We start from the raw sequence: 12,263 nt of genomic DNA, 5'->3' as shown, positions 1-12,263 counted from the left end.
CTGCAAACCTCAAGACCTGCCCCCCAATGGGCTTGCCATTTCCCTGCATGCCAAGTAGTAGCCCATAAGGTATTTAGAAAACTACTTATCAGAGACCAGGTAATCTGACTATGGTAAAACTCTGAATAAAACATGAGTTGACTTTTCAGCCTTGGACCTGATTTTTTTTGTCAGCATGAAGTTTCTGTCTAAGCTTCCTGAAAGACAAAACAAAAAGGGAAAACAGTAGAGTACACAGTACTCATTGCCTGCTAAGGAAAAGTCTGAGGGTTTTCCTTACATATATATTATAATTAAATGTTAAAATAAATTTAATTGTCAAGGATCCAAAAATGAGCCAAGTACTGTTGGCTCACACTTGTAATCCTATCTAATCAGGAGGCTGAGATAAGGAGATCATGGTTTGAAACCAGCTCACATTGAAAAATCCATAAGATGCTCATTTCCAATTAACCAGCAAGAAATGGACTACGAAGGAAATGGAAAGGCTTAGTAAAAATCATATTAAGTGATGTAAGCCAGACTCAAAGGAACATAGGCTCAATGGTTTCCCTCATTTGACATAATCAGTAGAAACTTTGGGCTCTTCTAGCAGAGATTTGCAATAGAGCAAAACCTAGATTCATAAGGCCATATAGTATGACGCTAAATGGAAGGACCTCCAGGATATAGAAACAAAAGCCATATAAGCAGTGATTGTTGCCCTTAATGTACTATGTTGTCTCTCATCTCCTTTGCTGTCCCTTGGTTGTCTCATATTGTTACAGTATTTCACCTTGTTATCTGATATATTGTATATATGCTTACTTGGTTATTTGAAATAGGATAGGGAAGGGGGAAAACAATATGAGGGGCGGGGGTGGGGGGAGGGAAATGGGGACCAAATCAGAAAATCACACAAGTGGCAAAGCATGCTATGTTCTATTCAACAATAACATTACCCAGAAGCTACGCTAGGTTGAGCCCTGAAAAGGTAATCTGATGCAGGAGTGAGGGCAACACAAGGCCTGGCACAAGGACATGACAAGGAAGGATCTGGAACATGCTCTTACCTGCCATACTGCGGAGCTGCCAGCTTCCCAGAAGACACCTCACTAGCATTCATGTACTCCTTCACAAACACAATCCCTTTGCTGCAGAAGCATAGAAGAACAGAAGGAAATATACTAGAACATTCTAAGGGCCTGGCTGTGGCATACAAGAGGTATCAGTCCCCCCTAGGCATGCTTGAACAAGAAGTGCAGAAGCGGAACTGGTGGAACTAAGACCAAAGTCTGTCAAACTGCTATGGGAGGCATTACAGGGGATCGGTGGGAAATGTGAGCTGAGTCCTTTGTTTCCTAGGAGAATACAGGAAGCCCCTAGTATGCCCAGAAAACCCCTTCTAAAATGGCAGGTGTCTATTCTTACGTTGTTGAGCTGGATTCCAATTCACTTGGGGAGGCTGGAATATAAATGTGAGGCTGCTCAGAAGTGGCAGCGACAGTCACAGTGACCATGCGGCTTGATGGACTTCTCACCCTGAAAGAAATGGAGGAAGGGTCTGACATGGAGACACAGACCTGGCACATCCAGGAGTCTAACTTTACTGGCCTCATGTCAACACTGCTATTTCAAGGGGCTTTAAAGAATGCTGGTATTTCTTTTCTTTTCTTTTCTTTTTTTTGCCTGTCCTAGGCTTAAGCTCAGGGCCTGAGCACTGTCGTTGGATTTTTCTCAAGGCTAGAACTCTACCACTTGAGCCTCAGCACCACTTCTGGCTTTTTCTAAGTATTTGGTACCAAGGAATTGAACCCGGGTCTTCGTGCGTGCTAGGCAAGCACTGTACCACTAGGCCAAACTCCGGTCCCGAATGCTGGTATTTCTTAAACCATACCTGCAATTCACTATTCATTTGTTATTAAATAGCTCTTCATATATGCATGTGTACTGTATGCTTTTTGGAGTGTCTTTCCTTACCTCCCATTTTTATTACCATAAAGTAACTGTGCAGAGGAGTTTTACTGTGATATTTTACATACATGAATATAATATGCTTTGATCTAAATTCACCCCCTCTATTAACCCGCTCCTCCACTTTTAGTGAACTTGATTGCACTATTTTCATGCATACATATATTATACTACATCATACTCATCCAATAGCCTTATCTTTTCTCCCTTCTTCTCCTAATGGTTCTCCTCCCCCCACACAGCTCCTCCCTTTACAAGGTCATGTGCTCAGAGATAAGCAAATGAATTTTTCACTGTATGGAACAGAAAACCAGCTAGACTGTGTGGTGACATAGCCCAAGTCACAACTTGACACAGTACTATAAGACCACAATCTTTCAACCTACACTTTTAACTCCTGACTGCAGAATAACTTGTGGGGATGCTAATGAGGTGAAAATCAGGATACAGAGCAAGTTGCCTTCTAATCAGGTTCCTTGACAGGACCTGCAGAATTGTCTAGAGAATATGAGCCACGGGAGAAAGCCAAATGAATGTAGATATGAATAAAGACAAAAGTCAGATGCACGTTATCAAGGAAGGTTCCTTCCCGACTATGCAACAGAAGATCTGGTCGTGGAATGCAATCTCCAAGGCGGCTTTCTCTGCCCAAGTTCCGGTTGACCCATACTGTTCCTTCTCTGTACTAAAGCCTGCACAATGCCCAGTTTAATTCCAGGCATCCTGTCAGGGACCACTGACCATATTTTCCTTCAAGCTCATGTCTGCCCACTGTGCTGCAGCTTTGGCCAGTGCTATGGGCACACACAGTGCTGTGCTGAGTTGGGCTTCTGTGCCATGTTTACCCACAAATTTCTCAGTCTGGATATGGCTCTTCCACCTGGCCCGGCTCTGGGGCATCACTTTCTTGCTAGAGAAGCCAGTGCCTGACAGGCCAAACAGTTTCAGAATGAGCAGTTAGGACCTAGCACCTGTCTAGCTTTTCTGTCTCTCAGTCTCAAGCTGAGTCATACAGAACGAAAACTCCAGCCACACTGACTGGCCTGCACTTCCATAAGAGAGTGTGGCTTTAGAGATACCACCTAGGGACCTGCCTGTCCACCTCAGATTGTGTATCGTAAGTGCATTTCTGTAGTATTCCACGAAGCAGGGATACAGAGTGGAGATGTGATGGGAGGGAAGATACCACAGGAACTTGGACAGACAGGTGTGGGGGGGATGCAAAAAGCAATCATGAAATGAGAATTTCCTACAAAAAAAAAGAGGAAAATAAACTTTGGCTGGCTGAATCATTTCAATGTCTGGCAGGCATCCTGTGATCCATGTCCAGCACAAGAACAGACGGCTGCACTGAAGGAACAGCGTTCAAAAAGAAATCCCAGGGTGACTCCTCAGAACTGCAACAGGAGCAGTGGCAGCCCCCCCCCCCCCGCTCCGTCTGCTGTCCAACCCTTGGAGGAAAGCCCTACTTTCCTTCTAATATGTCCTCTCCCTAACACAGGAGTCTGAGCTTGTGTCCTGTTCAACTGTCTACCCTTCAGCTACGTGGCTCATCTTTTGGTGCCCCCGCTCCCAACTTGCCTAAGTTGCTTTATTCAAGGTTATTTTCAGGCAAGCCCGTACACTTAAAATGCTTCCTCAGCAGGATAGCTTTCCCTGACCATCTTGGCTCCAACATGCTTGGCCTGAGCCCCTTCCTGTCAGAGCATGATTTTTCCTTTCTTGGCTTACTGTAGGGAAAGCAGCAGGATAGGACGCATATCACTATGATTAATAATGCAGGTGCTGGGCTGTCTGGATTCTAATCTCTTTTAGGCCACTTCTTGGAACTGAGAGGCACAAAACTACCAGAGAGGTCAGAGCTAGGTCATGGATCAACATCAGGTGGGCGGGCAGGAGAACTGCCAAGAAGCACAAGGGCTGAGGGAATCCTCAGATGTTAGGTCCTACCTTGGAGCAGAAGATCCTATTCTACACCTTGCTAGGGCAGAAGCCAAAGGTGGCTTCCCATGAACCATACCTACATGCGGGGGTCAGAAAGCTCTACCAGAGAGATGGCGTTGAAGTCACCTTGCAGAAATGGGGATGATTTTATCAAGTCATGTCATTTTATCCAGACTTTGATGTCTCATAATATCTCTGGATACATCCAGAAACCACCTTAAAATATGACCCAACAAATCCAATTTTCCTTACATACCCCTCAAGGAGTCTTCATAAACTGATTAAAAGAAAAACAAGTCCTGAAGAATCTAGAAATGAATCTCTCCTCTGGATGTACATTATCCAGCTTCTACCCCATAGCAGGTTTGGGAGTTTGTTTTTGGTTGTTTCTTTTTGTACCAGTTCTTGGGACTTGAACTCAGGGCTTTGGGCTTTTGCTTGATTTTGGGGGGGGAGGGGCTCAGGACTAGTACTTTACCACTTGACCTATGGCTCCAGTTCTACCTTTTTCATGGTTACTTGGATTGAAAATGTTGCCTCCCAGCCTGGCTTCAAATGGTGATCCTCAGATGTCAGAGCCCTGACTATCAAGGCTGACAGGTGGGACAGGTTTTCCTCGGCACACTTTTTCCTCCGTTTTACAAATGAAAAATTCACCAACGGTTTAAGGGTGGCACACACACTTACTCTACATTGCCTATAGAAAAACATTTTCAGGGGCCGGGAGTTTGGCCTAGTGGTTAAAGTGCTTGCCTAGCATGCATGAAGACCCGGTTCGATTCCTCGGTACCACATACATAGAAAAAAAAGCCAGAAGTGGTGCTAAGGCTCAAGTGGTAGAGCTCTAACCTTGAGAAAGTCCAAGGACAGTGCTCAGGCCCTGAGCTCAAGCCCAGGACTGGTAAAAAAAATTAGAAAAACATTTTCAAAACTAAGGATTGTTTTTGGTGTGAAAAAAAATCTATAAACTCCCTAGGTTGTCCCACTGAGAGCACTGTGATACAAGTGGTGGACAGGCATTGCTTTACTGACACCAGGACACTGAGCTGCTTGTAGGCAAGCACAACAAACAGCAGCCACTTCCTTGTTCCTCTTTGGTACTTGGCTTCCCTTATGGCCCTGTTTCCTCAGTCTACTGCTTCACAGTCTCTGGAAACTACCGGAGAGGTGAGGTATTGCCCCAACCGCTCCCTGTGTGGGCATCTGGCAGTGGAGGCCTTCTTCACTTCAGGCACTGAGGCCTATCCACAGGAGCACATGCCTTCCCCGCTGATCTTCCAAATGCACGAATGTCAGAAGTACCTGCTAGGACCCTATACCCTGACCCACACTTGTAGGCTCCAACAGGCTTTCAGGATTGATCTAAGAGGTCTTATACTGCAACTTCATGTAAAAGCTGTGCAGAATTATTCTGACTACTATACTGTGAGTTGTTTATTTTGAGCTGTTTCTGCCTCCTAGCCACTCACCTGTTTCACACAGTAACAGGCGTGTTTGTATGTGTGTTTGTGTGTGTGTGTGTGTGTGTGTTTGTGTGTGTGTGTGTGTTTGGGGGGCCCTGGCAGACGCCCTGTGCAGCTGGGACCTCACCTGCCACTGCAGCTCTGCACTTCCACACATTGCTCCGGAGTGCTGCGCCCGCTCTGTGGCTTCAAGGCACTGGAAGCCTCAGGTTGCTCAGTGGGTGAGGCTGGATTTTCCTCGATATCTCCTTGGTCTCCAGATCTCTCCTGCCAAGCCTCACTGATCTTGGGATCCACAGTCTGCACCTCATAACTGGAAGAGATCCTGAGGAGAAGGCCCATGATTACACACAAGGGGGAAGTAGCCCTTCCTCATCCTGGGCACAGCAACTGTCATAGGCATGGATGGGCTCATCTGTTTGAGGATGCAGCAGGGGGGAGCCAGGTACACCCTGAACTTTTAGGAAGCCTGGACTGTCTTCTTTTGGGGCCCTCATGTCTGTTATTGTCTTGTTATGGCAAAAGGCAAAGTACTATTCATGATTTCAGTGGGATGTTAAATAATTTTAAAGATTATTGTAGTCAGAAGCTCATTTGTTGAATTGAGGGGAGGGGGAGAATGGCCTAATCCATCCAGCCTTTTCCTCAGGCTCTCAGGTTAAGAAGTTTTCTGAGCCTAGGCAGGAGTCACAATCTAAGAAGGTGCTTCAATTTAGGCTGCTGTGGAGGCTTCAATAAAGGAGAGAGCAGCGGGTGCAGCTCTGTAGTATGCACTAGATTGCTAAAAGGCCTGTGATATCCATTCAGAGGGGGATGGGTGAGAAGTGTTTCTAGGGCGGAGCCCAGAGAATTGACTGGAACCATTTGTGATCCTCTGTTGCCACCTAATGGCCATGTAGAATACACCCTGAAGACAAGCCTCGCTGAGGACGATTATGATCTCGCAGCCATTTTCACCTTCAGAACTACTGCATTTCCACAAACGCAATCCAGCCCCACACCTCATGAAATGGCCGCGTGAGCAAGCGCACTCAGGCTGGCCTGTGTGTCTGAGATCTTAGTGCACGCATGCGCAGGCATACCCTTATGCCAGTTTGTATTCACCCCACCCCCTCCTCACCCCCACTCCATTGCAGCTCACTGTGAAGTAATCATGAGGTAGTATAGATCAAGGAAAGCAAAGGATGAAAAACCAGAGCAGGAATTTAGAGATAAACATTATGTCTGTGCATAGTTTCATTAAAAACACACTATTTTTTAAGCTCTATTTCCTCACTAACTTATGACATAGTTTTTTTTAAGGCTTTCTGACCTTTACTGCTTATTCAAATAATTAGTACACTCTGGGCATAGAGCTAGGATATCATAAAAAATAAATAAATTTAAATTTAAAAAATGCACTTACCTTGAAAGAAAAAATTGTAAAACAATTCCACTGATCATAAACGGTATACAAAAAAGAAAAATATTTATATCAAGGCTAGACATTTGTCTTAAAAGGAGCACCTGACAAACTCCATACTTTATTTAAAAGGAAAAACAAACATCCATGTCACAATGACCTAGATTTAGTAAACCTGATGACAGTTGTTATCAAAACAGTCAAGTGGGTTCAGATGCTTCACACCTATAATTCTTGTTGTTCAGAAGGCTAAAATCTGAGGATCCCAGGAGAAAGGCAGCTTAGGCAGAAAAGTCCATGAAACTCTTATGGTCCAATTTACCAGCAAAAAGCTGAAAGTGGCCCTGTGGCTCAAGTGGTAAACCACAAGCCTTGAGTGGAAAAGCTATACGAAGCCTTAGAGCATGAAAAAAAATCAACAACAACAAAAACCCTAGTATGGATGGGTGTGATTTAGTGGGAGACTGTTTGCCTGGCATGCAGGAAGCTCTTGGTTGGATTAATCAGTACCACATACACAAAAAAGGCCAAAAGTGGTGCTGTGGCTCAAGTGGTAGTGTTAGCCTTGAGAAAGCTTGAGACAGTGCCTACATCCTGAGTTCAGGCCCTAGGACTGGCAAAAAAATTAAAAACAAAACCCCTAGTATGTAACTGCAAGAATGATAAGATGTATCAGCGGTCCAGAACAAAGGGGAATTTGAACTGTAGAGTAAATTTAAGCCAAACCCCCAGCCTATGCTGCCACCATAAATATCCATGATGTTAGAGTGAGTACTCATTTTAGTTTCTTAGCAGATGTGCATACATCCAGAACTTTCTTGGCTTGGGTTTAGCAATAAACTTGCTCATTCTCTACTTTGATGTGTCCTAAAATTCTTTTCTGTGATATCACAAACCTAGTCTCCAACAGCAAATGTAGAGACCTCCTCCCTTTTGGAGACCTCTAATAGTCACTGCTATTATTATGAAGCAAGAAACTTTTCATCCTTTTTTTGCAGATGAAAATGTGAGGAAGGCTTCATCTACTTATGGCTAATGTCAGGATGGACTTTGTCCTGTGTCACTCAGTGAACTGTTTCTCCCTGCTCATTTCAGCACATCACATGTAGCATCACTTCGTAGTGATAGTGCTGGGGTGGAAGCTGGGGTGAGGGGTGACCACTTAAAGGTACTGTTTAAATCAAATGGGTCTTCTCACTCTACTCCCACATCCTCATCTTCTGAGGCCCATAATGGTAATATTCTTCTGTACATCACTTGGTCAACACCAAATCCCCTACTCATCATAAACTAGCCATAGCATAGCACACATTACCACAGGGGAAAGTGCTTGTCTCCTGAATTCCTTCCACCACCCAGAAAACTACAAGGTCTCCTGTCACTCCAGCTAGCTTGGGTGTTCCTTCGATTTTTCTGTGAAGCCTCTTCTCTCCATACTTTCAAGTTAGCACGTACTATCGTCAAGGGTCTGGCTTCTGCCTTGTGTATGTCTCCAGTGTTTATAGCACTTGCCTTAACACAGAAGATTCATTTGACACAATTTTTATTTAATTATGACAGGGACACCTTATAAATTCCAGAGGAAAATCAAAGCCACTCTATTTTTCAAGCTGTCCATATTTTTTTGGCTTATACCATTCCTGATCTACCTGTCATCTGTATCCCAAAACAGCCTTCTTTCCTTTCCACAACCCTGATACTACACTATGACCTCAGAAACCGTCTTCCCTCACATCTGCTCTGTATCTCAGCAGCAAACTCACTGTGGGCCTAAATATGCTGCTTTCACCTCTAGCAATTCCTCCTTACCACCCTGGAGCTACGATTGCTGGCATGTCTCCCACAGTTGCAATTGTGTAGCTAATATTCTAAGGAGTTGTGCATCCCCACTAATTGCCCCTTCCTTCACACTCGCTTTGCAATGCAGTAAATACTAATGTAAGCTCCTCCTCCTCCCTAACCTGCTTCCCCAAGGCAGCTGTCACAAGGCTCACCGCACAATGGAAAGCTAGCTCCGCACAATGGAAAGCTAGCTCAGCCTGGCTTTGTTTCCATGACGTCACTCCTGTATAATTCTTGCATTTATCTAAAACCTTCCCTCTCTATGGATCCTCTTCCTTACCTAGCTCTGTCAGCATTATTGATTTTTATTTTTGTAGGTCATGGGCTTGAACTTGGCCTGGGTGCTGCTTCTGAGCTATTCTGCTCAAGGCTACCACCCTACCCTTGAGCCAAGTCCCGCTTCCCATTTTCTAGAGGTTAATTGGAGACAAAAGTCTCAGGTTTTTTTGTGCCTGGGCTGGCTTTGAACCTTGTTTCTCAGATCTCAGCCTCCTGAGTGGCATGAGCCACCATACCCAGCTAGCATCATTGATTTTTACCTCTGCTTTTTCTTCTTGCTAATCCGGGGGCTTGAACTCTGAGCTTAGGTGCTGTCCCTAAGCTTCTTTTTGCTCAAAGCTAGTGTTTTAACACCTAAGCCGTGACTCCACTTCAGGATTTATCCTTTTTTTGTTGATTGTGGGGCTTGAACACTTTTGGATTTATTAGTAAATAATTTGAGGTAGGCGTCTCACTGACTTTCTTCCCCTGGCTAGCTTCGATTCCTGATTCTTAGATGTCATCGTCCTATGTAACTGGGATTACTGCCATGCGCTACTAGCACCTGGCTTTACCTCTTTTTATTTTGTACACTTGATTAGAGTCTGGGGAAGCCAGTATTTACATTGTGCTTTCTGTTTTTGAGACAGAAAAGGGTCAGCTAAACAAGTCCCAAAGCTCCCGCTATAACCCCAAACCACATGGCCAGGGGCTGGATGGTGCCTGGCCCTTGGTGCTTGTCGAGTGAAGCTAAGAACATGGGCTTGGTATGCACTGGCTTCTACAGGTTGTCCAAGCAACCTCATTCACTCCCTTCCACTACAACCTACAAGTTGACAACCGTTAACTCTCAGACACTCAGCCACCACACTCAGGCTTGTTTACTTAATCGTATACTGAACATTGTCATTCAGGTTCATCATGACCCTCAAACCTCATCATATAAATGCAATAACGCCCATCAATAGGTTTACTCTCTACTACTTGCTTCCACCACCCTACCTAGTTACCCAGACCTGAAATCTGGGGGCAGCTTTGCACGCCCCATTTTCCTCACGGGAACCCTCAGTAATTATCAATGGTGCAGCTTTATCACCTTTTTTTGGTCTCGTCATGGACCTCCTGCCTTGTGCTGCATCTCCCTAGCCTGTGACCCTGTCCTGCCACACTCCTGTATGAGAACTCTCAGCAGCCCTGAGGACCCTCTGTTCAGGAGCCCATGCCTCTTTCTAGGACACGAGTTCACGTCCTTTCTCCCTGCAGCTTCATGTTCCCTTTCCTCTACTGGAAAGCCATTACCTGCATACCCATTTAGCCAAGCAGATCCAGCTCTAACCTCATATCACCTGCAAGGAACACCTTTCCTGACACCACAACTTATCCTCACCCAGAAAAGAATAAAAGAACCAACTACCTTCTTTGCTGCCCTTTTTCACACTCACAATTCTGTAAACACGGCCATGGAAGAAGCATGATGGGGGCCGGGAGTTTGGCCTAGTGGTTAAAGTGCTTGCCTAGCATGCATGAAGACCCGGGTTCGATTCCTCGGTACCACATACATAGAAAAAAAAGCTGGAAGTGGTACTGAGGCTCAAGTGGTAGAGCTCTAGCCTTGAGAAAACCCAAGGACAGTGCTCAGGCCCTGAGCTCAAGCCCAGGACTGGCAAAAAAAAAAAGAAGCATGATGGGACCAAGGCCACACTATACACTCAGTGTCATTGCATTGGGCCCTTCTATGGCCTGGGGCCAAGGACTCAAGGATTCGTGGAGTATTCTTTCCTTTGTGTTTGTCCTAGAGTGTGAGGTCAAGGCCTGCACACAGCCCTTTTGTGTTCAAGGTCAATGCTCTGTCACTCTCGCCACAACTCCACTTCTGACTTTTTTTCTGGTTCACTGCATTTCTCTTTCTAGGGTAGATTTAAACTTTGTTACTCAAATATTAGCCTCCTGATTACAGGTTACAGGGTGAGTCACTGACACTGAGCTAGAGTATTGCCAAATAAGAGAATATAGGTGAACTTGGACCGGAAATGTCCTTCTAATGGACTAGTTATACAACAACAGTGCTATAAGAAATCCCACAACTCAGGATAGATGTACATTTTCGTTTTATAACTGCAAGAGGAAGGAACCTGCAAAGATGCCCCCCACTAGGACAGCTATTCGGTCCCACGGTGTCTTATCTCCTGGGGCAGGGAATAAGTTCTATGTTGGGTGTATAGCTATGTACAAAGATCTAGAGAAGTGGCTAGTTCTTTTGTTTGTACCCCTAAAATTCAAATCAATAAAAGCACAGTGTGCAGAAGAGTCTCCCCATGCCTGGGGTTGTGCGGAAAATGGAGAGCCTGGACTTGAAAATATTCTACCATACTATCATCATCTCCAATACATCATGCTTTCTCACCGTGCCCATGCACACATACCAACACTCCATTCAGTCCCCTGTCATTCCCTCTCCTGCATGCTCAAAGCATATTTGATTCCTCTCACTGTGACCTTCTTTCATTGTCTTGTCATATTACTGTCTTTGCTTATACTCATCTTGTCCCTCATAGTCTGTGTACCACTGTACATGCAAAATATCCCTCACTGTACTTGCAATGCATAGGAACCGCGGGAGGCACTGAGAATAAGTTTGTGTGCACCTGTGGTCATATACCTCCACCTATCACAGCCCTGGGCTCCCATGTCAAGCCATAACAAACTGACCTAGACGTGACCATTACAATCCTGCTCACAGGAAGCAGCACAAGCACCAGTCTGTGCAATATGTCACACTGTGGCACAGAGTGAAGGAAGCATGTAGCACCTGTGTTGTGGCCCCTGACAAAACCCGTCAGCTCCAGCTGGCAGATGCCCTGTGCAGCTGGAACCTCACCTGCCACTGCAGCTCTGCACTTCCACACATTGCTCCGGAGTGCTGCGCCCGCTCTGTGGCTTCAAGGCACTGGAAGCCTCAGGTTGCTCAGTGGGTGAGGCTGGGTTTTCCTCGACATCTCCTTGGTCTCCAGATCTCTCCTGGCAGGCCTCACTGATCTTGGGATCCACAGTCTTCACCTCATAACTGGAAGAGATCCTGAGGAGAAGGCCCATGATTACACACAAGGGGGAAGTAGCCCTTCCTCTCCCTGGGCATAGAAACTGTTATAGGCATGGATGGGCTCATCTGTTTGAGGATACCGGGGGGGGGTGGTGCTGTCCTTCATTTGTGACTGAAAAAGGCAGCCTCCATATATAATAAAGAAATGCACTTGAATCCAGCAGGGAGTATCTTCTTCCTCAGTTATCTTTCCCCCCCTTGGCCTCACATCATACCTGTGCTAAACTCTCAAAGACAAGCACCGTGGAAAGAAAAAGAAAAGGCTGATGCTTCACCTTCCACTTGTGTACCCTTTTTCCTG

The 12,263-nt window shown here is 45.4% G+C and overlaps 1 protein-coding gene across 1 annotated transcript in view; it reads right to left on the bottom strand.

Annotated features, from left to right (window-relative positions):
• The window catches only part of Znf185 (zinc finger protein 185 with LIM domain), a 58,027-nt gene that overhangs the window by 10,494 nt on the left and 35,270 nt on the right, over positions 1–12,263 (bottom strand). The window contains exons 16-19 of the mRNA XM_090325852.1: positions 11,741–11,938; positions 5,488–5,685; positions 1,411–1,521; positions 1,053–1,133 (exon numbers count right to left, since the gene is read on the bottom strand). Coding sequence (XP_090181978.1) covers positions 1,053–1,133; positions 1,411–1,521; positions 5,488–5,685; positions 11,741–11,938 — 588 coding nt within the window. The remainder of the gene's footprint in view (positions 1–1,052; positions 1,134–1,410; positions 1,522–5,487; positions 5,686–11,740; positions 11,939–12,263) is intronic.

Source organism: Megascapheus bottae, chromosome X (genome assembly GCF_031878675.1).
Source record: "Megascapheus bottae isolate mThoBot1 chromosome X, mThoBot2.hap1, whole genome shotgun sequence".
Taxonomy (NCBI): Eukaryota; Metazoa; Chordata; class Mammalia; order Rodentia; family Geomyidae; genus Megascapheus; species Megascapheus bottae.
The sequence above is the reverse complement of the archived record's forward strand: the minus strand, read 5'-3'. Positions and strand labels throughout refer to the sequence as shown.